Raw genomic sequence first — 25,440 nt, 5'->3', positions numbered from 1 at the left:
CAAGACAAACCATCGAAGGGCTTGATCTTTCGGTTGCATTTCCTTTGTAGGCTTTGTAGGACTGACGCTTGCTTTGACCACTGCTGACCTCCCACACTGTTTCACGTGTTTCGATCCTCTTTCCATTGCCGTGCCCACATGGCCTGGCTGGGTATGCGTGTTCAACATACTGACTGTTCCCGAGTCGCCGGCGGCGCTGGGCCGCCCGGGCCGCCACGCGCGCCTGTACCGTGCCCCACGAACAGGTGTCAGTCCGACCAGCAGGCCATTACAGGTGGCTCAAACGGCCCTAATGCCGCCGCTACCGGCAGTTACACAGCATTTATGGCCGCTATCGGCGTGCGAGGGCGCGAGAAAAACAGGTAATAGCCGACGGTGGCGTGGCGATGGCTGGTCAGTCGCCGCTGTCCGGTGGCCGGCCGGCCTTTTTGTCGGTGTCCGGCGGCCAGACGCGGTCGGCGTTGAGAAGCGACTGGCGAGGCGTATATTCCGCGGTGTGTGAACACTTCAGGCTGTAACGAGGGTGCAATTGTTGAGTATTGGCAGATGTTTGGTGATTAGAAAGATACATGCTACTAAGGATGGTAGGTACATTAATTTTGTATATTTTTTTGTGATATGTTAAAACACCAAGAAAGCACTGTTTACCAAATGTCCGGCTCAGCTCAACTCATTTCTCGCCACTTAGCGCTTAATTTCACGCCGTTAACTCCTATTTATCAAAAGCCTTGCAGAATGCTGTTAGGCTGGTCGAGTGCAATGAATCGATACTGTTTCTTGTGTTTTGAGGTGAACCTGCTAACTGTTAGTGTTTTTAACTGGAATTTTCCCACCGTTTTGGTTCTAACTGGACTTTCAACCGTTTGTAAACTGCCAGCCTACAATCCCGTGCCTTTTACCAGACGATATTTATGTTTTGAGGTGAACGCAGACAAGACTTTGACCTAGCGTACCTACTACGTCGCGTCGTCTAAAAAGATGCCCTCGTTCGTGTGACGGCCGGTTTGTTTGGAAGTGCGCCAGCGCCGACTGTCTGTGGCGGCGCGTCGGCCGATCACGTGCTCTGCGTGGTCGTTCCACGTGACGCAGACAGCGGCGGGTCGTTTATAGTGGGAGGCGCCAGCCGCACCACGCGGCTGACACGGCGCACATGGACCTGTTCCCGGCGCCTCTGACCGCATCGGGAAGGTAGTGCGGCTGGACTCGATGACGAGCCCTCCCTCCCATTTTCGTCACCCATTACGGCCGAGGAGCGATAAATACAGACATTGGCTGGTGAACGAGCAGCTGTTCATGTCTACGGCGTTATGATGTAATTCGAGCACTTTAACCATGTGAACAGGTGCTGCTCTGAAGATATATGAAAAAATCCATAATTTTCCCTCATGAATTGCTTGTCTTGCGGGACTCTGGTGTTTATTTTCCTAATAACTTATTCGTTATATAACTTATCTCTATCGGTTCCGTTTCTGTGGACCGTCTCACATGACGCCATCGGCCAGTCATCGCCTCTGGAATGTTCCATATCGCCGTATCCAAGCACTCAGGGTGTCAATGTTTGAAGAAACCCAGCTTGCTGTCGGCTCTAACGGTCTGCCCGGACTCCTATGCTCTGAGAACATCGCCTCAATCGGGGACGTTCTCCGGGGAATGTCGCTGAGAAAGGTCGAAAATCGAATAAAATTGTTTTGTCACGCGTCGCCGTTTTGATCTTTGTCAACGTTATACAATTATGGGATATTTTGACTACCTTTCCGATGGATACTTATGGGCAAATTGTGTGTTGATACTCTTTTGAAATTCTGAAAATGAAGTGGCTCAGTTTTGATAGATGCAATACCAAGGCTGCGTTCGCAAGGAGTAGGCATTCCGTTCCACGTGCTAAAGCCCAGCTGCCGGCGTGATATCAATGCAGAGGGCAATGCTCTGCACGTGATAACTCAATCGTCTCCCCTCCCTGAGATGACTGGTGGGCACACACCGGGTAGTGACCTGCAGTGGTCCCCTCCCTCCCCTCTCACTACGCAGGTCCTGTTGTCCTTGTGCGGTTCCTGTCCGTCATCCCCTGTGGTTATCTCAGTCAGGCCACCCTGCGCCAGTTACGCACGGACCACGCAGCGCGGCGCCGGCACAGTCATTCTTTGACGTCAGAGGAGCAGACTCGTCCTTCTCGTGTGTAACGCGGTGCGGAATGTGTGCCGCCGAGTTCCGACCCTGCCCGGCTCGTCGGCCCTGCCGCAGCATGCTGAGAGCAGAGAGTGATGCCATCAGTCGGTCGGTATTTGGTAGCGTACCTCGAGGTGCGCTTTCCTGTCTCGGTAACCTCGTCGGACGTAACCGGGTTCCCTCTGTGACGTCAGACAACCCCGCCGAAGACGGAGGGTCCCTCAGCGGCCTGGCGGTGTGCGCTGTTTTTGCGGCGACCACCTCCCCTGGGTCTCTGTCGACACAATAACACACCCGATGAATGGGAGGGCTCCCTGGACTTCCGAGACCGCTGATCAAAGGCGCCCTGTTTTGGCCTTGTCGATGGGTTCCGCGAAGGTGTTTAAAGAATAAATGAAGTACCTTATATAACCTTAGCGTTTTTACGTTCCTTCGAACACCGAGCCACAAAATCACCTCGACACAGAGAACATGGATGAACACTTACAGCTGGATCTCTCCCTCCATCCCTCCTTCCCTCCTCCCTTCCCCCCCTCTCTCTCTCTCTCTCCCTCTCTCCCTCTCCCTCCCTCCCTCCCTCCCTCCCTCTCTCTCTCTCTCTCTCTCTCTCTCTCTCTCTCTCTCTCTCTCTCTCTCTCTCTCTCTCTCTCTCTCTCTCTCTCTCTCTCTCTCATCCCATCGCGAAATTCATGGACATAACGCAGTAAAACATGCAGCTTTTCTTCGCCCCCCCCCCCCCCCACTAACTGACGTGCCCCGTCCCCCTGCCTCCCCAGGCTGCGGGTCAGCCAGTTGCGCGACTCGGACGCCGACATCGGCGACGACGACACGTTCAACCAGGTGGTGCGCGACTTCTCCCTCCGGGCCTCAGACGCGCCGGAGACGCTCAACCGGCGCTCGGCGGTCGACTTCCCCCCGCCGGCGGTATCCCCGGCCTCGCCCGAGCGGCCGCTGTCCATCCCCTCGCGCCCGCCGCCGCCGCCCCCGGTACAGCAGCCGCCGCCGCCCCCGGCGCAGCCGCCTCCGGAACAGTAGGTGACGGTGGACCTAGTCAGGACGTGGTCGGTAGGTAGGTGGGTGAGAGTGCCCTGATATCCCCCATAGTTAGCTGAGCTCTCGGTACGTCTAAGCTGAGTTTGTGACATAATGGTCGAACTGGGCTGGTGGATCGCGGGACAGTCGGTGTACTCAACCTATGCAAGACACAGGCCCCGGCTGGCTGGACAGACCAGCTCCCTGCTGACGGTATAGCCCGTCTCCGTCTCCGTCTCCGGCTAACCTCAGTCGTAGCGGAGACTGACAATGCTTCCACGAAGACCTGTAGCGGCCACCTGAGTCTACTGCTGGCGTCTCCGAGCTCCAATAGTACTCTGCTGGGTGTCATCAAAAGCTGCTGTGTCAGTCCATGAGAGCCCGCGTACCTGTGATGACTGTGCCGGCGGTGGTGGGGACAAGACCGATCTACAACTCAGTGGACAAGAGCGGTCATTGCTACCCGGTCCCCGTGAGGACCGGCTGCCATCGGTTATGAACGACGTCCAGTCCTATTTTATAAAGCCGGGCGCAGGAGAGGATAGCATAGGAAAGGGTAGGACGGAGTATATGCAAGACGGTGCAGGACCCAGATGTAGGCTTTATCAAATATGCTGTGCGTTCGTCATTATTGTGAGTATTCTAGGTAGTTAGTTTCGAAGTTCGAGTCTGAGTGAGTAGAGCCCTTGAGGAGAGTTGGGGACCACAACTCGTGCTTTGTTTTATTTCTTTTTGCTTATCATGGTCGTTTAGTTACATAATTGCATTGTACTGAGCTCCCTAGCTGCCTTGTATTTGGCTTATTCACGGTCTCGCAAAATGTTGCGGTCGTTAACCGTTTTCGCTGCTTTTGTATGCTACTCATGACACCGATATATTTTTTCTGAATGGGTTTCTTGACGACCAATCGTGTGACCGATTTTGTTATGCGGCTTAAAGTTTCATACCATGACGATTATGCTCATATAAGGGGTGCATCAGCAATTATGCAGTGTCGAATGCTGTTTTTCACACCAAAATGGCAGGAACGAACTGCTATCTTGGTAGTAGTTTCCAAGTTCTGTTTGTTCGATGAAGTTGTTTCAAAACTCGCTCATTGCTGGGCTTCCAATGAGTGAGCCGGTATGGTGACTACTGAATGCTGGTGTCGGTGCTTGTGCCTATTTTATACCACAGCTTCGTCCTCGGCTTGGCGTGGCTTGGACGGCTGTCAAGCGCAGGTCCCGGATCTGAAAACCGCCCCCGTCTTATATCACCGTGTCTTACTTCCTTGAACTTCCGCCGTGTGTGGGTCGGTGAGGAGTTTTGCCCATCAGCCGGCGGCCTATGTCATATGTGTTGTACTCGGCCGGTGTATCTATGAGTCCATGTATCGCTCTGTGAACTGTCTGACAGTGTATGACCGACGCAGTGCGTCCGAGGACCGGCGGCGCGCCGCCCGTCGCGGCCGGCGGGCCGGCGTGGCCCAGTGATCTGAACGATATGCCCCGGCGTCCCTGACCCCTGGGACAGTGACCGGTGACCCGAGCCGGACTGGCTGTGACCCGGCCGCCCGAGAATCGGGCATAGCTGACCGATGGGCGCTCCAATATAGGCGGTGCGACGGCACAGAGACGCCAGCTAAGATCCCCCATCGTGATACACAGTTGGGAACCCCCGGCGCTCGCTATCTCAGCCCATCTAGCTGTCTCTGAAACTGCACCGCCTACCTCAGTGAGCGTGCCCGATCAGATGTGCTGGACATGCGGCTGTCTCAGTAGCGGATTGGTACTTAGTTGGGGGCCAGAGCCGCGGGCGGTGGGGCCAGTTGTGGCGACCCACCTGTATGTCAGGCTCTGGTCTCGCCTGAGGGACCGGGGTGCTCATGTATGCTCTGTATATGCATGTAACACGGATACTTATAATATATGCAAGTAACCACTTTTGCTTGTTTGAAACGGGGATCCTGCTGATACGTTCCGTAAATCATTGCAGTGATTGAGAGCGATGCAAAATGGGTCGTTTGATATTGACCTGTCACAACCACGCTCAGCATGTGTAATGTGATTTATATCACTATTGTCTGATTCTGACGGTGTCCTCCTAGCCATGCGTGTCAGTGTCGTACCCTACCTCCTGGTCGGGCCGGTCCGTCCTTCAGAAGGCCTGAGCCGTCTCCATGCAGAGCTGTGGCTTCATCAGCTGGCCGGCGCAGGGCGGCCGTGCTCCACATCTCCGGGCGCGACAGTAGCGCACCTCGTGCGTCATCGCTCGTCGCCGGGTGCGGGGCACCTCGTCATTGAGAGCGCGCGCCACCGCCGGCGCGCCACACATCGGCCAATGAGCGTGCGCCTCCGCGCCCCGCCTCCCATTCACAGTGCTCTATATAAACAGCCAGTCGGCGGCGACACGGCAAGACTCGTCTCTGTGCAGCGGCGAGGGAGCAGTACGCAGGACGGCGTAAGCGCACGCTCATACAGACGGACAGGCATTCGGGAAGACAGACGGAGGAACAGCAGATACACAAGATGCAGCGGAGTTCGAGCAGAAATCTGGTGGCGGCGGCACTGCTGGTGACTGTGGTGTCACTGGTGATCAGCTCGGCCGACAGCGCAGTCCTAGCGGTGAGTGGTGCCGGATGGTGCAGGGCCCGGTGGTGTCCGAGGTTAGCTACATGTGCATTTTGCAGTGTTCAGTGTTCGCGGTAAAACGGTTGTCAGCCAGATGGCATGTTCACCGTTTGTCTACCTGTCTTTATTGACCTGCCCAGCTATCAAAGACCTAATGTTGGTCTGACGAGCAATTTCTTGAGCTGACCTCCATTTAACATTTTCCATGCAAAGTAACAAGATATTCAAGTTTTTTTGAAAAGTTTTAAATTTTATTTAGGACTCATTTTCCTTTCATCAGCGTCAAAAACGACATGTGGAAAGGTCCCATTTCATTTGACGGTTTGAGCTGACCGAGAAGTAAACTGTTTCTCAAAAGCGTTCCTCTAATTGCCCGTGAGCCACCTTGCGACTTCCTGTGGCACCCGTGCACTGACAAAGCCGGGCCGGCGAAGATAACATTTTCGCTATCGTGTGCGTGCCTTGCGGTCCAACTCCTCCCAGTCCGACGTTACGTCAGCCGTCAGAGCGCGTGAGGGGCCTTGGAGGGTTGGCAGCGGCCGTCGGTGTCGTCAGCCGCCGGCGGGATGACGCCTGGGTACCTCACAAACCGTCATCCACTCCCGCCTTCGGTCGGAAAGACACCGGTCTCTGGACCGTGCGAGGCCAGTGACCCCGCCGCCGCGCACCCCGGGATGACACCCCCGGTCCCTCCACACCCTCCCGCTCAGCAACAGTCGACTCACGCAGACGGCCGAGGGTGCGTTCCCGCGCGACAGGCCCAGTTTCGGCGATCTATTTTTACACGCCGTCGCGTGCCGGCGCTGTGGTCTGGCCGCTCGTCCCTGCGTGGGTAGGCTGTACCGCGCGCTGCCGGCCATTGCGGCACAGTCTAACCGCCGGCGGCCCCGCGCGGCGGCCGCTCCGGTCTGACGGGAAGTGGGACCGTCTCACGGGAGGTAGTCCGGTCAATGCGGTCAACGTTTATCCGTGCAAAGCTCATCGTTCAGTGACGAACAGCGCTCTGGTGAAAATGCAGGAATTAACTTTTTGATAAAAGCTCTACCACGAGAGTTAACCCGATTATTTATTTTCTGTTGGTGTTAATTTTGTCAATTCATCAAAACTTAATTCCTATCGACCATGTTTTTCCAGCATTGCACAATCCCCCCCCCCCTGTTATGTGGATGGCATGGCTCATAGCTGTCCTGAGCGACCTGTCAATCAGAACACACCGTATACCCTAGTCGACCCGCAGAAACATCAGCCTTACCCCAATCAATCCAGGTCTGTCAGCCCCCACCTGACCTCACCCGCTCTCCTGTTACAGCGCCAGCCGCGGGAGGTCAGCAACCTGAGGTGGTCACGGCTACCCAAGTGCAACCTGGGCAGCATCTGCGGCTTCCGTGTGTTCGGCGTGGCCTACGACGACGAGAGCAGCTTCGTGCAAACGTAAGGAAGACAGACGAGCACAGTGATGCAAATAGTAGAGGCCGATTGGTTACTTTAACATCTCGGAGTGAAGATAATGTAGAAATGGGGAAGTTGGGAATCGTTATGTAGTGTTTGATCACTTACCTATGTAAGTTAGAGTACCTAAGCATGCTACACTTGTAACGAGGTTGCGAGCTGATAAATCGGTTTTAGATCGCATTGTAGGAATGTCACAAGTTTCCATAGCCGAGGGACTCATTAGTCAGAAGGGATTGCCACGGGCTCTGTCGATCGGCTGATCAGTGATATGTCGAGCACTGGAGGCTTTCTCTGTGGTTTGGATGTCCCTCCAGTCTCAACGCTGTGAATATGTGGCCTAACGACGTTCTCGCTCTTTCCAGATGTCATTGCCCGTGGAACTGTGCGGAGGACTATTTCAACCTGGCCACTCAAGTCAGCAAATTCCGGTGTAAGGAGTGATCGCGGCCAGCGGCGCCGCACTCGGAAACTCATGCGGCAGCGACATCTATCAACTGAGCAGAGCACTACAGCTTTGCGCTTTCACCGTCCTACCTCGGCGGCGGCGCGGGCGGCGCGGCGGGCGGACGTGGCTCCATGTTCCTGGGGAGGGCTGGCGGCGGTCGGGCGGCTCACATTCCGGCGCCGCTCCGTCCGGCAGACTGCGGACGGCCGTTCTACGCAGAGCCGGCGCCGTCAGTCACAGGGTGCCCGCAGGTGCTATTTATTTGGGACGCGACCGGCGCCCGGGGTCGACGCCAGCGCTGCGGCGGACGTTCAGTACAAGTACTCGCTAGTTATACTTTGTTCCGTGGTTCACCATCATCATCCATCCCGACCATCCGTGTAGATTAAGTTATTGTGATCGGTGCATATGTCATCCCTCTGAAGGGAGGCGTATCGATCGTGTTGTTCCGCTGTCACCTTGTGTTTTGCTCATTGTTTTCAGTATTATGCTGGCCGACGAGCCTGTCGTGCTTGTTTATTTGTAATAAAATAGCTTAGTTTATTGGTCCGAGTATCCTATTATGAAGACGTACTTTATACGGCAGTGAGCGATTGTGGCATTATTGATGGAAACCAAGCTGCGACACTCGTAGGTACATGACGTCTCTAAATATGAGACGAACGAAACCGAGGCGGGTGAGGACGGAGGTCAAAACTCAAAACATCTTCACCTTTTAAATTTACTGACGAGTAAAAAGAGACATAGTTCATGTTGTGGAACGATAACAAAAATAAATTCCGGACTGAATTGTGGGTCCATTGTCACGTAGAGTCGACGAGTGATGTATAAGATTCAGTTTAAAATCGATCTGAGCCGAACTATAGGTACGTTCGGTATAAATGAAACTGTAAACTGATTGAGCAAGGCTAGCATGGCAATTAGGTACTGATCACTAACTGGCCAGCCTGGAACAAGGCGGTTGGAGTTTTGAGAAGGATTCCTGCGTACTAAGGGTGCTTGAGAGAGATCTAAAGAGATGAACTGGCTGCGATAAGGCTGCGGCCTGCGGCTGCTCCCAAGTCCTACCCAGCGAAGACCATCCCTGTTGGGAGTCTACCATCTGTCGATTGCCGGAGCGACTAAAACTCAAGACTCCCACCAGGCACCAACGAACGGGAGGGGGAGATTAACTACTTGCATGATCGTTACGTCATTTGGGCGAAGGCATATAAAAACACGGGATATGCCACTTGGCATATTATGCCAAGTGCCAACTGCCAAGGCCTATACGGTATTTGTGCCATGCGGTACAGCATAACTGCAGGCGCCTACTGCTGCTGCCATCTATGAGCAGTTTTTAAGGGCAAACGTCTGTTAGGCTATTTTAACGTTTACGGCTAAAAAACGAAAGTATTCATAAAAAGAGTAAGTTAGAATAAACAACGGCAAACGCTAAAACAAACATTGCGGGTCACAGAGGACCCATACCAGTTTTTAGCCGTTGCTATCAAAGAAAGTCACATGCTGCAGCAAGTAAAGACAACGTAACTAATTTGCTAGCTTCTTCCATAAATTGATTATGACAAAAGCGTTGTAAATGCCGTCACAGCTTTACCAAATTCTGTGTTCAGGTTTCTAATCACGCTGCAAACAGTCGTGTGTTGCCTAGCAATTGGCTAGAAAGAGTGTCTTTTGAAACATGTCGCTAGGCAACTGCTGTCTGTCGTTTAATTTCGAACATAATGGTGCTGATGTTAGGCTGACCTTGAAGAATGTTTTGATGTTCATCGGGCCACGCCGTCGGATGTTGTGGATGTTTTCCTATTTTCTCAGGTAATTAATTATTTCTGGTGGGGAGTGGTCAGTCATTAATGTGATAGAATAGTGCTAAATCAGCATCAATGCAGTTTTTGCTGCCATGATTCTCTAGCAGTGGTAAGTGCATTGAGCACCATTGCGGGCTCTTATTTTTTGCCATATGGACGGAAATACCGGGCAATCTCCCAGTTATAGGCACCATTATGTTAAGCCAAAATGATCTTACCATTGTTTTGCAATTACTTACCTGATACCTGATACGATAGGATTAGGAAGGCTCTGGCCTGGTCGATCCTCACTTGACGAGCTCCCAGCCTTTTGAATTAGATGACCTTTTTGATGGAATACTGGGCTGAAAGTGCTACAATCACCCCATTTTTCTGCTTGACTTGTAAAATAAGGCCTTATTTATATGGGTAGGGACTTTATGCCCAGCCAGCGATTTGGTTTGGCTCAAGTCTGTTTTGCCGCGGCAACTCTGAAATGCTAGACTGGCCGGTGTTTAGGGAACCCCGTCAGAGCCGGGGTTTGGGTTGATATGGCTCTATTCTGGTTAGCCAGCCTTTGCTGTAGCACTCCTGATCTGGTATGGTCTCGTACTGCCAAGTCTGGCTCAATGGCTCCCTGCCACGGCTCAAGTCCGGCTCCCTATGGTCAGATTTGGCTGCCTCGTAGCTGCTCTGGATTACTGTGGCTGAAGTATGGTTGAGGTATGGCACAGCTGATGTGGCTTAAATCCAGAATCCGGCTGTGGTGTGGGTAAGCTCTGGACTAGGATCATATGTCAGTTCCAGCCTCCAGTAGAGCCCCAGACCTTGCCCGTGCTTTGGCTGGAGCGAATGCCGGAGCTAGCCAGAGTAAAACCAGCTATGGTTCAGACCAAATTTGCTGCCTGGGTTAAATAACACTTTGTAGTTGAAGTACATGAAAGCCTACTTACAGTATTTTTAAAACAAAATATGTGTAGAGTTCTACTGTAGGATGGGTTTCATGCAACTTGTTTATGTTTACATGCAACCAGCTTTTGATTAATAAGGCAACAGGCAACTAGTGCAAAGGTAGTTTGACAATGTAGGTATTTGATGACTTGGCCACTGTAACTACTGAAGGTCTGGTTAGGTTTGGGCTTTGCAAGCCTTTAGCACCCTCTCAGAACTGCAGGTTGCAGGAATTCTAAAGATAAAAGCTAAGGAAAGAACACATCCTTTTAGCTTGATAAAATGACACAATGCATTGATGTACTAATACGCAAACACTTATAAGTTGTACTCAACCAGTGTGGTAGAAGGTGGGTAATATTTGATATAAGGCTTCATAAGGTTTGGTTAGCTTTTGGCATTTCTGCTGATAATTTGCCTTTTTTAGAGGTAAGTGATGGTATGGACACTTTTCTAGACATATGGTTTGTGACAACATGGTGTGGTTTTTATTCAATTTGGAGCCCAGGGGCTAGGGGCGATTTTCCCCAAAGTTTGGTTAGGTTTGATAAGGTTGGGTTAGGCTAGGTTTGGTTTCAATGGACTAAAAAATAAGGCATTTGATTCCCTCCCCCCCCCCCCCCATTGACTTACAAGGAAGAGGTCAATAAATTGACCTGAGCTTTGGCCAATGATAGAAAACTCTGAGATATATAATAAACAACTTGTAGGTACCTATACCTACTTATAGCCTTATTGGGTACATCCTGCAACTTTCAAAGAGCTCGGTCGTCTACTGTGGCTCTGACACAGTGACAAAATTGCAAAAAAGTTAGTTGAGGTTGGGTCATCCAAAGTGACCTGGTGACTTGACTTTTGAATATGCGAGATCATAATTTGCATTCAAAGTACAAAATTGGTGAGGGAAAAGTCGTATCAAATTTTGTGGCAATGCGCGCTGCGGTTTTCCACTAAAACGAAAAACCTACGATAAGGAGACGGATAACCCCCTCCTCCCCAGTCCCAGTAGGTGTGCCGGTCAAGGTCATTTGATCTAGTGTCATGGAATTTGCGGGGAAGGACGTGTAAATTGATAGCCTGGAGGACATTGAAAGTTTATCGGCTTTCCGGTTATGCGTGACACTCTTTAGATATCTTTATCTTTTTTATCTTTAGAAGGAAAATGAGGGAATGCTCAATCGATGCCTTCTCAATATTTAAAAAAGATTCTATTTTATTGCGAGGGTCAAAACAAAGCGACACGATTACTCCAATGCTCTCGATTACACCATGTCCCGTACTGCGCCCCTCTGTGACCAGCGCCGTGCCCGTCCGTCCCCGACAGGTGGTCGTCGCCCGCCTCTGCCCTCTGATTGTCGGCGGTTATCTATGAGCGGCCCGGTGGCGGTCCGGCGGGCGGCCGCAGTCGCTCCGTGGTGCCGCTGAGGTGTCAGTCCGCCCCGCTCCGTCCGCCGCCCGCCGCCGCTCGTCCGCCCGGCTGCCGTCATGGCCTCCGGAGGCCTGATGTCGACGCTGATGCGTCGCAAGGCCGTGGAGGAGGACCACATGGCCGATACCTCGCTGGCGCGCGTGCTCGGCCTGGTAGACCTGTGCTGTCTGGCGGTCGGATCCACGCTCGGACTGGGTATCTACGTGCTGGCCGGCGATGTGGCGAAAACTGAGGCCGGCCCGGCCGTGGTGATCTCGTTCCTCGTGGCTGCCATCGCCTCACTGTTCGCCGGTAAGTGAAGGGGCTGGGGGTGGAGGGCATATGAGCTTATTGACTGTGGTCGCCACGCCTCCCTGTTCGTGGTAAGTTTGTAAAGGGCTATGTGAAGGAGCAGCGGGGAAGGAAAGGCTGGCCCGAAACGATCAGAAGCCAGGCGAGTACGTGCTAGGTTGTTGTGCCATTTCTTTTCTATGTAAGCCTGTTCAACCGTTAGATTCTTGCGTCAGCTGTATGTAGATGTAGCTCTAAGACGGGTACCTACTGGAATGAGTCGGTTGTTGCCAACCCCGTACAGCTGTCGCAGTCGCTGACTGGTCAAGGACGGGCGTGAAGAGCTGCGATTGGCAAAGGTGCCGGGGGATAGGGTTTTACGACAAAGGCCGATAAGATTGCCATCGAAAGCTGAGTGGGAGGAGAGACTTCCATGGCTCCTCACGGGGTGAAAAAGATAAGTGGGATGATTGATCTTAGAGCAGCACACTCCAGCAGCATTTCGAAGGTGCTCTGCTTTCCTATTTGCGGCATTGGGTCTTGAACCCAGCCTTATAAATAGCGTAAATAGGATTTGGCAGTACTAGCTGAAGTCCAGATACATGAAACGGTCATTATACGCGAAATGGTTTTTACGCATTTCGGTTTATCGTCTATTTACCTCCCCAGGATTCGTCAGTTCGGATACGTGTTTACCAGCACCGGTTTAATTATGTACGTTTACGTAACCAAATGCCGTAAGAAGATAATTGCCGAAAGTGCCGAAGTGTCTCTTGATCGTTGAAAATCACGTCGAATATCTCGTATTTTCACTTCAGCGGTGCGCGGCAGTCGCAACACCTGTAGGAATTTATAGCGATGTGAACACTTGTTCACATCGACAAACCACATTCGCTGTATCGAGCAGCCGGGGGTGTCGCCAGAATGTCGAGCCCCGACTGATAACCGTGTGATGCTCCCCCAATTTACTGTTTGATCAGCTCCGACTTACTGGGTGGGAATGGGCACTGCGTGGCCGGTGAGCGGTCAGTGGCACACCCAGGTGGTAACGCTGGGGAGAAAATTCACTGGGCCTCCTGGGATACTAGACCTCTAAGTTTTTGGTGATAGAACCCCGAGAGAGGTTTTAAGAACCGATGTTATCGTGTAACCTATCGATGTTGACTCCGAACAAAACACGCGCAGAGTGGGTGGTCGTGCGTAAGTTTGTCTGATATCGTTCGGGCACGTGATGATATCTACTCCCCCACCCCGCCCTCCTCTTCTGCCTCAGTCACTCTCAAACATGTGATATAGCTTTTGTGATGGGGCTGTGCTTCGCTTCGGAGGGCTGGCAGGGTTGACCTTTGAAGGAAGGCAGGCTTCACAGTAGAAGAAAATGCTGATGTTAGTGCCGTGCACTGCACACTGCAAGGTCGCGTGACTCGGCGGGGGCTCGTAAAGATTAACATGTACCTATCTAGTGCCGGACTGTCCTGATCTCAGCCTATGTGTGTCTAAGGTCATATATACATATAAACGTTGTCCGGCTTAGTGCAGAGGGCCGCTGATTTTAGTACCGCGCAAGATCCCGTGACTCGACCGGGAGGTGGGCGACGGCCGCTCCCTCTCTCGGCTCAGATAGGCCCCCGCTGTCTCACCACAGGTGGCTGGGCGGCCCCGGCGGCCGATAGGCCCCTCTGTGACGTCACTATCAGTGATCAGCTGACCAGGCTGCGGAGAGGAGGGTGATACCGGGGCAGGGTCTGTGGATAAGCTATTGAGCTTTGATGACTTACTGAGCCTCTGGGATGTGTTGACTTGTAACTCAAAACACTTTTATACATAAAACAGCAATCCAACTTACACAACCGCACCGCCAGCTACAGAAATGGTGTCTGTAAAAGCAGAAACGGGTAGTCCTCTCACCTGTTTCCACGTGATAGTTTGTTTGTAGTCTCATGGACATGCCCGCAAAAAAGAAAACGATTGGTTCAAAGCATAAATTCGTTAATGCAAATTTATGTTTGCCAACTTGAGCACTGCCACACCACCGCCATCGCCGTGGCCACCTGGTCCAAACGTAGTAACCTCCCAAGATTACTTTACTTATAGTAACCTCCTACTGACGCCACAAGTTCCAATTCACTGCTTCTTCTTCTTCTTCTTCTTCTTGGTTTAGGGCGCATAGCCAATACACTGATCGCACTCATCCCCTCCAGTGTAACCCCGCCATCCGATTGTGTCCCGATCTTCCGTGTCGTGTATTTAATCTCCCAACCTCCCCGATCCTCCGTGCCGTGCTCCCTCGCTCCCCCTGAGGTACCCCTCCCTCTCCTGACGCGCTCCACTCTATTTCAGCGCTGTGTTACGCCGAGTTTGCCGCTCGCGTACCGAAGGCCGGCTCTGCCTACGTCTACAGCTACGTCTGTGTGGGCGAGTTCGTGGCGTTTGTGATCGGCTGGAACCTGATCCTCGAATATGTGATCGGTGAGTACCCTGATGGTGGACACTGTGGGCTGGGCTGGACTGGACTGGGGAGATGGGGATAGCCAGCTGTCGCTGCAGTCTCGCTGTTTCAATTTAGCTGCACAGCTGGTGAGCCCATTTGGGGTTGGTATAATGGATGAATTGATGTTGACAGGCTCTAAAGGTTTTGATCGAACATTTTCGTGATTATTGAGCGTCTCGTGCATTTGCCTAACGAGCATGATGTGCTACTTGGCTGCAGCGTAAACTCAGTGGTAAATTTTGCGCCAAGACATGTCTGTTCCCATATAAATCATGGAAAACTGAGTGAGCAACATTGAAAGCAAGCTGGAAATGTTACATCAGTGCTATCTGACAAGCTTGCGTCGTAGCTTTCACAGAAGCTCACAACCATCGTTCATTTTTAGCCGGACCTATGATTCCTCGACCGGATGTGCATTGCATCGCAGTTCCATCGTTCATCATGTTTTTGTCAATTACAGGTCCGGTAGGTCAGGGGGCATCCGCTTTTGGCGATTAACTTCTGTCCACTGAAAACGTCCATAAGCTTTTGGTCAGTTCTAGAGACAAGCGTTTGTGCTTGTGTTGTGAGTACAGGTTAGATAAATAGCCTCTCACACTGACGAGCAAGTACCGAAGTACGACCAGACTTCTCGAGAGTGTTTATCGAAGACAGACAGCCTTGGATATTGGATAATCATATTGTCTGTCGTAGTGGTGTCATGTTTGCCGTCCCTGTCCAGCCGCTAACATCTGTTATGTTCCATAAGACTCGGTGACAATGTGTTCGATTTTGTTTTTGTAAGTGACTGATTGAGAAAATGCCTGTGAAGATGGAGGCAGCGTATTTATTTTTGCTCAGATGCTTGTTTCGTATTGAACTGAGCGAAATTGTTTTTGGGAATCGCGTGGTGTTGATTTTCCGCCCAATGCCTCCTATGGCATACCCACACATCTCACATGCTGCTGATCATCCATCATCTCTTCCGTTCAGACCACTGGAAACATGACAAGTCGGCGACGGCTTGACTCTATTTTCGGAAACAGCAGTTCATATCTCACTGACGAACGATTCTCCTCTGCACCGCTCACACACGCCGGCAATGACAGGTCGGACCATTATTCTGTAAAATCGGCGCTCGCAGCGCTGGCTGTCCGGCCGGCTTGTCACTCTCGGCTCGGTGAGCGGTGTCTGTAACCGGACACGAACGGTTCAGAGAGGCTCTACCGGTATGGCAGCTCCAGCAGATACCGGCGCTTCAGGCTACACGGCGGTAATCTAAAGCACACGTGAGTGAGGGGCGGTTGGCCTCCGCGAATCCGCGTTATTTATGGAGGTGTGAATGATGTGCCTACCTTGGGGCAGCGAAGTGGAGTATAACAACACTCACGGATAATATCTGACATGCTGTTTATCATATACAATATCTTAAATAAATTAAACATTTTAACCACACTTCCTATACATTACAGACCCTAGGCGTTCAACAAGAGCGACTAATGGGTCTCTGAACACATTCAACAGTCTTCACTGGCAGCGAAGTCCGTGCGCCTAAAGTTCACTCGGCCGATTCGGAAATAACCCGTTTACCAACTTTCCCCGGACAAGTTTTGAGCGTCTGTTGGCATCTTGAACGTGACCAGTCCGCATCGCGGTCAAGTGGGAACATTTACCAGTTACCACCCACCTTTATTTCCATAATTTGGGTTTTAGCGCATTCCCAAATGGCACCGTATTGCAAGTACAGATATAGCAGTTCCTCCTGGGACCAGACAGTAACTCGGAGCCACCTGTGACCTTAGTGCCTCGCGTCGGCGTGGTGCGGGGAAGAGGGGGCGGGGGTGGAACGTGGGCGGACTGTCACATGCGACTCACAATAGCACCACATGCCTGTCCGGAGAGCACACATGTGCACCGGCTGTATGACGTTATACCAGGCGAGCGAGGATATTTTACGGGGTGGAAAACGTCATGCTGTAAGACGAAAGCCGTACGGTACGGACAATGCCTTAGCTAAGTGAACTAATTCCAATAAGAGGAGTGCTGATCAGAGGAAGTTGCTGCAGTCATTAAGCATAGTTAATCTCATTTGAGCTTTCGACGCGCAAATGCTGTTCTGTCATGACACATTATCATGCGGTTTTACCATGATCTACTCTATAATCTCACTCAGCGAAGCTCGCCCTATATGCGGGCCTCCAGCCGTACCGACCCGTATCAGGTCCCAATTACTGGCACGAACGATGACCAGCGCGTTTGTCCGTCTTGGCCGTGGCCTGACGCAGGTGGCGCCACCGCTTAGATCCACGGTCCTCTTTCAACCGTCGGTCTATGTCCTTTGCACAACGCAAGCCACAATACCACCCACTGTCTACCGCCGCCCGACACAGCGGCAACACGTTGTCAATTGTTCTACATCGGCGAGACACTGGACCCTTTATCTGTTGTCCTTTCGTCGTCGATCACACGGTAAACCCGTTGTTCATCGTTCTACATCGAAGAGTTACAGAGTGAATCCTTTGTCCATCGTCCTTCGCTGGCGATCACAGGGTGAATCCGTTGCCCAGGAAGTCACTGGGCAGGAGGCCGTTTAGCGCAGCGTTAAATGCGTCACTGGAGGCCAGCCTAGAGACCCGATCGAGCGGTGTAACGCAGACAGCGGCGCGCGAGGCGGCACAGTCGGTGGCCGCCCATGTGCCGTCTGTGGGATCCATGGCGGCACAGTCACGGTCGGCCGTGTTACCGGCCGTGACGGGCGTTCCTCCTCGCCAGGCCGAGAAGAGCAGCGGCGAGCCGTCCTGCCACTCGAAGCGGCCCTCGCGGCGCGCGTCCGACAGGCCGAGGTACACGGGCCGGCTGGCTATACCGGTGACCAGAGCGCGCGCCAGCAGCCAGCGCACGGCCTCCTGTTCGGCGGCGCTGTTGATGCTCACGAGCCTTCCGAGCCCCCGCTCGCTGGAGCGGCACTGGCGGCGCGCGGCGGCGTACGAGCTCAGTCCGGTGTCCATCTGGAAGCGGTAGCAACTGCTGTCGAGCCGCACGGAGAGCTCGCCAGGCCGGCAGGACTGGAACTCACAGGTGCCGGTGCCGGGCTGGCAGTAGCCGGTGGCACACTCACTGTGCGTGTCGCACCGGAGACCGCGCCGACGGACGGGCATACACACGGAGGTCTGTGGGCAGCGAGAGAGGAAGGGCGGTCAGATACGGTTTGTGATGAGGGAGGTCAGAGACGAGCTGCACATGTGAAGATTGTCAAAAACACTGTTTGGTAAAAAGGGAAGGATGTCTGAAGTCTGAACTGCACAATACAGGAAGGGCGCTCGGGGACATGGCACGGAGGATGGATGTCAGGGGCACAACACATAGGAAATTACGTAAGATACGCGGCATAAAGAGAACGAAGCTTGAGTGAGTTGATGTAAGGGAGGGCTATACGGAATGCGATACAGCGAGGGAGAGTTCAGCAGTTTCATTTGTTAACGACAGCATGTTTGAGTCTTTATTGTTCATCGTCATCAACGTTTTGTTTCCATTGGCACCAGAAGCGTTTTCTCGGGACGGTCGCTGTCAAGTGACATATCGGTACCGACCCGATATCTCTTATCTTTCTCTGCCAACGCGACCAGAGAGCTGTGGAACAGGCCGTCTTTATCTCCCAGCAGCGGCCGTCTATCTCAGCCGATAGTGGCCGAGTTTGGGTCAGGTGCAACGACGGGCGATAAATGAGTCAACGCGTAATGATCCAGCCGATTATACAGGGTCACAAGATTTGCCACCCTGCCGAGGTGGTATACACTGCGGATATCGAGGTATACTGACCGTGACCTCGATGAGGGTGTTCCTGCAGAGTGTTGTGACCCTCTGGCAGGCCAGGTTGGCTGGACAGTCCGCCAGCTCGGCCCCGCACGGTATCAGTGTGGCCAGGTCAATGAGCCCGCCGCCGGCCGGACACAGCCGCTCGCCGCCGATCAGGTTGGAGAACATGCTGTAGACCCGGTTGAAGAATCGCGCCAGTAGAGTACGCTGTCCGTAGGCCGTTTGAGGAACAGCCAGGAGTAGAAGAAGCGTCTGAAATGTGGAGGGAATGGAGTAAATTGCGTGCCTTTAGAATGAGTTACGTGCGCTCAGAATAAGCTGCGTGCACTTCTCTAGCCTATCGGACGCCGACATTATTGCAGCTTCGACATCAATAAACCGCCGTGTAACTGACCTAGTCTGCCGAACTAGGTACTAGGCATCGTTCAACACTGATATTTGTGTCGATAAGTATTTACGAGTTAACACAAAGGTCACCATCTTTCTGTTCGGTGCACGACAGTCCCACTAGCTTTGCCTATGAAACGTTTTTTCACTTATACCATGTTACAGCAGGGGCATTCCACGTCAAATCGAACAAAAATCGGCTGTTTTGCACCTTACCATCAGCGATTTCATTATAAATTTGTGAGCGAGTTCCTGTGTCGCCCCGAACATTACATTCATGTTTTTTGCACATTCTGACCACAGGTCTTCTAAATATAGGGCATCGAATTTTTACAAAATGTTGCATCTTTATATTTCTGAACGACCATAACTTTGGTTGTACCTGTTTGATTTGAATGAAATAAACCTTACTGTTTAGGTAATTTCTTAAGCATTTGTTTAGAATTACACCTACTTCAATATATGACCTTGAAATTTGCTTAACTCTGTTCTTAAGCACAAAAATTGAAATAGCGAAAAACACGTCACCTTCGATTTAGCTAATTTTCATAGATTTTATTGCCTACCATATTCTTAACAACCTGTGAAAAAATTGGAGTGGGCCATTCATAAGTTTTGAAGAAAATGGCACATATGCAAACGTATGTTAGCACGCGCAGTGGAGGGGGAAGAGTGGATTTCGCCCCACCCCTCCTGTTTTTCGCCAATATCTCATAGTATTAATGCGAAATTAATTATAGCTACCTGTCCAAAATTGAATTGCACATCTCATCGTGCAAGCAAGAAGAAAATCGGTTCACAACTGGTCTAGTAAGCGGTGTAAAGTGAACATCCTGTCGCCGCGGCGACTCGGCAGCCGGCGCCGACCGCTAGCCGCCGCCTGAATTGTAGACTGTGCCGGGACGGAACGGAACGGTTCCGTCTTTACATCGCGCTCCTTACCGCTGATTACGTTCGATTCGCGTCAAATTCTGTGAAAAGACTAAGAAATGTACAGGCAATATTATGGTGTGAGAATTTTGAAAATCGGTTCGTAAACAATTGAAATATGAACGTGTAAACACAAAATTGTGATTGCTGCGTTTCCCGCGTCGGCCGACCCCGCCTCAGACGGCGACATGTTACTCTTAGCAGGTCTCTAACTGCCATATTTATTATTGGATTAACTAGAAATTCCCCATACATACTCAAAAATGTATATTCTTTCGTATAGTGAAGATAAAAAGACGTGAAGATATCGTTGCGTGATAATGTTTTCGTTGAATTTTGGGCTTCCTGATGCATTTCCACACGGCTCAAAATTCACCGCAAAATACCGTTTGCCTGAGACACTTTTACAGGGTGACACAAAAAAAGCGGTCATCACCAAAATTCGAATAACTTCGGAAGTTTTTTCAGATCATCACCAAACTTCGGCCACTTTAGGTCACACCTATGTAGCAGACATCCACCAAGTTTCAAGTCTTAACTACGAATATTTTAAGTACAGTGTGTGTTTTACTGACGCTCCACAATGTGCTCCGGGTGAGCGCCCCGGCGCTGCAGGGCGTAGGCACACCTGCATCCGGCGGGCAAAGTTGCCGATAACCCGATAAGAATAACGTTTCAGGGGTAGCACACCCCCTGAGCACTGTCTCCAGAGGCCATTGCACTCTGTAAAGTGCACAGCCATCGGGTTATCGACAACTTTGCCCGCCGGATGCAAGTGTGCCTACGCCCTGCAGCGCCGTGGCGCTCACCTGGAGCACATTGTGGAGCGTCAGTAAAACACACACTGTACTAAAAGTATTCGTAGTGAAGACTTGAAACTTGGTGGATGTATGCTACATAGGTGTGACCTTAAGTGGCCGAAGTTTGGTGATGATCTGAATAAAACTTCCGAAGTTATTCGAAATTTGATGATGACCGTTTTTTTTTTGTGTCACCCTGTACTATGGAACTTGAATGCTTGACTACGATGACTATGTATTTCCATTCTCGCAGAGTTTGGGATATCACTAATCAGCAATCATTCATTTCAGAAAGTGTACACAAGCAAGCATGGCTTGACTGTCTTTCAAGGTCACGCGCGGTTGCGTGATGTTGATGCATGAAAACGGCGTTTGCCGCGAGAGTTATGAATGGCCCACTCCAATTTTTTCACAGATGGTTAGGAACATTGTGACGGACATAATATGTAAAAATTACCCGAATCGAAGGTGACGTATTTTTTGCTATTTAAATTTTTCTGTTTTAATTCAAGGTCAAATGCATTTTAAGGTCACTTCAATTTAATTTTGTAATTAAAAATCAAAGCCTTATCAATTGCCTACAAGACCCTGTTAATATCATTTTGATACCAGAAAAGGAACCAGAGTTATAGACATTTAAAAAATTGATGTGTGGCATTTTTGGCTACATTCGATGACCTATATCTCAGCGATACTTTATCAAATTTCGAAAATATTATACGTAACTCAGTTTTGAACCATGCCCAGTCTGCCTACAAATTTTCAGAAAAATCGAAGGGGATGACGGATTTCGGTGTTTGATTTGACGTGGAATGCCCCAGCAATGGAACGTGTTCGACAATGCCCGGCAGATGTTCATGCCGCATAATCCGTATTTTTATGGTAAATGTACCTATAGTCGCGATTTTTGCGGCTCCTTTGTGGGTGAGGGTGCAGCCGGCAAAAGAGGGGTTCCCTTTAGTTTCGAGGGACGAATTGTTGTAGGTCAGCTGTGTGCTGTTGTGTGACATATCAACGAATCATCTTATGATGGATATTGTATTGGCCTATCAACCAATATGATCTAGGTTTGAGATCCATGGGGCGGGATATCGGATTAATTTTATCTGACCCATGCGTATGTGTGCTTTCAGGTACATAAACAGCTAAATAAAATATGGACATGCTTCTCCTGACATTGCTTTATTTGTGTAGGACGTGTATAATGTCAATGCTAGTTTGCCGGTAAATTCCTTTTTTCTAGCTTAGTACCATGGACATGGATTTGCACTTAAATAGGTATGCCCTTTTTGCAGCGGTATTTGTTGCGAGCTACCAGAGTGGATTTACACATGCCGTCAGATTCTCTTGGTACTTACTTTTGGTCAAAGTGAGAAAAATACCTCAAAGCACTGCTCAGCGTAGCAAGGTGCCGGCTTCCTAGCAGCTTTGGTTCGCCTGGCTGCCTGTCTTTGAAAGTTGCAGTACTATGAAACCGGCAGTAGCTGGAGTTTAGGAGTGGCTGCAAGCAGGTGGAACTGAGCACAGCACTCCACTTTGTGATTATTCTGTTGATGATGACGCCATCTCGTGCCGGGCTGGCCGTTAAACCGCTCATAGCGGTCCCGTTCCACCGCTGCTCTTCGTCAAGTGTCACTGTTAATAAACCCGACAGATCGTGTCGGCAGTGTCTCTCGTGACCTCCGTTTAGAGATGCTGAAACACGTGAAGTTTCGCTTCGCCGAGAGGTGCCCTTGTGTTTTACTGGGGCACTCTTTGTGTAGAATGCCTCGAAACGCCGGGCAGGGCTGAATGGGAGACCGCTAAAGGCGAGATAGGCTGATGTGGCGCCTGTCTGCCTGTCTTTCTGCCCGACTGTCTGTCCGTTCACGTTGCCTTTACCGGATTTCTGGCTAGCGATTGTGTAGAGCCAGAAAGCCGGCTCGGATCAGTACAATGAGCCTAAGCCTAAGATTGCATCAGCTTCCATGTTTTGTTTTTCGGTGTTATCTGTTATGTTTGTCTTTCATTTTACGACTGTTTTAAACGGATTAGTAATGCGAAATGCTATAATGCGCGATAATTGATAATAGTTTTCACTTTATTTTAATCAACATGGATAATGGATATTGGATATGCACATGCTATTTCGCAGCACAGTACCTATTACTCGAACTTTCATGTGTTCCACCGAAAAAACTCCCCGTTTTCTGTCCTGATGTTCAAGCATACATTTCACCGCATGAGATTCGGTTGATGGTCGTCAAGGTTGATTGCCGTTTTGTTCATGCATCACTTTTGACTTGTCATTGCTACTTACCACAAGTAACCGTTGCACAGTCCGTATGTCCATCGTCTCTCGTCGTTTGCCGTTTGTCGTTTGCTGTTCGTCGTTTGTTGTGGTTTTTTTGTCGTTTTTCGTCACTCGTGGGATATTTTCCGACCCCGAAGGCCTATGTCGTGGGTTTAGCAGCCAGCAGTCGGTACTCCCAAGCTGCTCACGCACCTACACACAGCGAACAGCACTGAACGAGGCCGTCCACGTCGTAGAATGGGACGTGGGTCGGCTCTCAGACGGTTGACTCGAGCTCGCGTCGCTCAGGCAGTCCTCAGTGCCTCCTAGTTGGTCAGATGACCCTCAGCAATTGCGTGAGCTCAGACAGTCCTTGGCAGTAATCGGTCACTTGGCACCGCTGCTCACTATACTCTGCTCAGTGGAACTCTGTGACCTGTATGTGGCTTCAACTTCTCAACACCTTCCGCCTGTCCACTCGCGCGACTCGACACTGTTCGCTAGCACTTCTCGGCGTGTGATTGTCGTGGGGTAAAAGATCCACCCTTGCTGTACACCCTGCTCGCCGTACCAGCCGGGCGTCTGGCAGCTCGAGCGGAGAGTGAGTGGCGCCCCTGGTGACCGCGGGTGGGCCGTGAGTACCGCTCTGAACACCGGGGGCCGCCGGACGTCACTGCCGCTGCTGTCGGCGCCGCCTGTGTCCCGCTGACCCGGTGCCGGCGGCAGCAGAGGAGAGACGGGCCGGTTCCAGGCCGGTCCGCGGTCCGAAGACTCCGCCCTCGGAACCGCCTTCCGCTAGAAGTGGGATGGCCGACCAAACGGCAGATTGGACCGTCCGGTGGACGCCCGGCCACGGCACGACCCCGGTACAGACCGGACGGTGCTGAAGACCGTACTCGATCGCGGCATGTCTCTCTCAATGATGTCCGGTAGTGGTTTGGGATGAGCTATATGGAGGGCTGGGGGACCAACCTACCAATCTGAACGACCGGCGGCGATGCGCTGGGGCTATCAGATAGCCAGAATCTCTCGGACGGGTCCGTTTTGAATGAAAATGAAAATCTCCCTATGAACCCAGTTAATTATCTCCGTGAAGGCAAGATCGACAGTTACTTGTTAATTCAGCAACATCCACGTCACAGTTTAACAAGGTGAAAGTAGCATGAATGACAATGTGTATAGATTTGCTTCATTTTTTTTCCTTTTCTTTCGTCAGAATGAACGATATTTTTAGCAGAATCAACTTTGGCTTCGTTCTAATGCGCTGAAGAATCTGAGAATATCTGCACTCATCTGCATCTACACAGGCTTGTTGTTAGTGACGTCAATTTCGAAGCTTCGAAGAGCCGTGATAAAACTAAGTTGATGCCGGTTTGGTATTGGTATTTTTAGAATACCCGGCGGAAATTCGGCATTTCTGTGACATCGACTACAAAGCCCAAAAGTGTCGACCGTCTCGGTGTCACCTTGTCTACTTCACCTTCGAGGCCTCGCCGTTCAGGTGAAGCCTGAACCCAATGCGTTCTTCTCACTGTTCTTCTGAACCCCGTGTGCACCGCGTACCCCATGTGTGTACCCCGTGTGTGTACCGTGTACCGCGTACCCCTTGTAGGTACCGCATCGCGTGCCCGCTCGCGCCGGCGGGCTCGTGCCGCGGCGCTTATCTGTCGGTGGTCGGGCAGCGCGGCGACCACTGTCCGCGGATTACCGCCGGTCAGCTCAGTGATTTATTATCGTCCAGGGGAGCCGAAGACAGCGCGTGCTGCCGATTGTGCATGTTGGACCGCGCGGCGGCCGATCACGCCGGCCAAATGGACCCGGCTCGTGTGTGGCTTCCGAATCGAACCTGTTGTAGACGCGTGGCCGGCGTTCGTACCATTCCTGCGCGTACGCGGTGACGGCGGGGTTCGGATGGGTGGTTGGGTCGGCCCGGCGAACGGCGAGAGTAGAGAGCATGATGAGTGATGAGACTGGTCCTGTCTCATTTTATTAATCGGCTTTCATCGCTACAAGGAGTTCATTCCTACCACGCGTGTTTTGCAGACCCTATAGCCCTATCCGCAATGATGAAATGCTGGACGAAAGGGGACTGAATAATGCAAAAGTGCATCTCCGTGGTTTGCTCAAGAGGTGAAGCATATACCGTTCAAAAAACTGAATAATGGAACAGCATGTCCCCAAGACAAAGATACGAAATTCCTTCTAAAAACGTTGAATTACGGGATAACACATCTCAGGAATATATACTTCGCTGGCTACCAAAAGTCGGAGAAGAAATTCTTTTAAAAATGAGGCCAGAGGGTATCCGGTTTCGGAGATGATCTCAGAGATAGCAGCCTTGTCATCAGTGTGGCTGTCTTTGGGCGCCGCTGCGTTTCGCGGCTGGTGATAAAGATAGGCGGCTGCTCCGCGTAATATATTGTTCTGCCAGCGCGCCATTAGGATTAGCGTAACTCAGAGTCGGATTGAGCTGCGACGCAGTGTCCATCCGGTGCTGACGCCGTTTCAGCGTCAGGGATCCAGGCTGGTGCGTAATAGAGGTGTGCGACAGATTAGCTGCAGTGAATTGTTTAACTCTTTTAAATAATCTGTGTTGAATATACCTAGTTACCGATATTCTTTTT

At 51.3% G+C, this 25,440-nt stretch overlaps 3 protein-coding genes across 8 annotated transcripts in view; 2 read left to right on the top strand and 1 right to left on the bottom strand.

Annotated features, from left to right (window-relative positions):
• The window catches only part of LOC122363563 (arf-GAP with coiled-coil, ANK repeat and PH domain-containing protein 2-like), a 41,937-nt gene extending 36,817 nt beyond the window's left edge, over positions 1-5,120 (top strand). For all 4 annotated transcript variants that reach the window (XM_043332992.1, XM_043332994.1, XM_043332991.1 and 1 more), the window contains exon 16: positions 2,943-5,120. In XM_043332992.1, coding sequence (XP_043188927.1) covers positions 2,943-3,201 — 259 coding nt within the window. In that variant the 3' untranslated portion in view covers positions 3,202-5,120. The remainder of the gene's footprint in view (positions 1-2,942) is intronic.
• Positions 5,121-9,465: 4,345 nt separating this feature from the next.
• Positions 9,466-25,440, top strand: part of LOC122363559 — an 83,794-nt gene continuing 67,819 nt past the window's right edge. The window contains exons 1-3 of one of the 3 annotated variants that reach the window (XM_043332988.1): positions 9,466-9,519; positions 11,767-12,162; positions 14,482-14,610. In XM_043332988.1, coding sequence (XP_043188923.1) covers positions 11,928-12,162; positions 14,482-14,610 — 364 coding nt within the window. In that variant the 5' untranslated portion in view covers positions 9,466-9,519; positions 11,767-11,927. Of the gene's footprint in view, positions 9,622-11,766; positions 12,163-14,481; positions 14,611-25,440 lie in introns of all 3 variants that reach the window. The other 2 variants (XM_043332986.1, XM_043332987.1) reach the window with 2 other exon arrangements.
• LOC122363561 lies at positions 15,628-23,457 on the bottom strand. Its single transcript, XM_043332989.1, has 3 exons — positions 22,844-23,457; positions 18,431-18,679; positions 15,628-17,781 (listed from the first exon to the last, which is right to left on the bottom strand). The coding sequence occupies exons 1-3, from the start codon at positions 22,874-22,876 to the stop codon at positions 17,155-17,157; spliced, it is 909 nt and encodes a 302-aa protein (XP_043188924.1). The 5' UTR covers positions 22,877-23,457; the 3' UTR covers positions 15,628-17,154.

This window comes from Amphibalanus amphitrite, unplaced genomic scaffold (assembly GCF_019059575.1).
Source record: "Amphibalanus amphitrite isolate SeventyFive unplaced genomic scaffold, NRLGWU_Aamphi_draft 000627F_arrow, whole genome shotgun sequence".
NCBI classification, from domain to species: domain Eukaryota; kingdom Metazoa; phylum Arthropoda; class Thecostraca; order Balanomorpha; family Balanidae; genus Amphibalanus; species Amphibalanus amphitrite.
The sequence above is the reverse complement of the archived record's forward strand: the minus strand, read 5'-3'. Positions and strand labels throughout refer to the sequence as shown.

What these genes read in the sequence shown, in the direction of transcription:
- LOC122363561 (XM_043332989.1), bottom strand. Translation starts at nt 22,876, where the DNA reads ATGGACATACGGACTGTGCAACGGTTACTTGTG. An exon ending in CTGTGCAACGGTTACTTGTG is followed by an intron (nt 18,680 to 22,843) that starts GTAAGTAGCAAT and finishes TCCACATTTCAG; the next exon opens with ACGCTTCTTCTACTCCTGGC. An exon ending in ACACCCTCATCGAGGTCACG is followed by an intron (nt 17,782 to 18,430) that starts GTCAGTATACCT and finishes CGCTGCCCACAG; the next exon opens with ACCTCCGTGTGTATGCCCGT.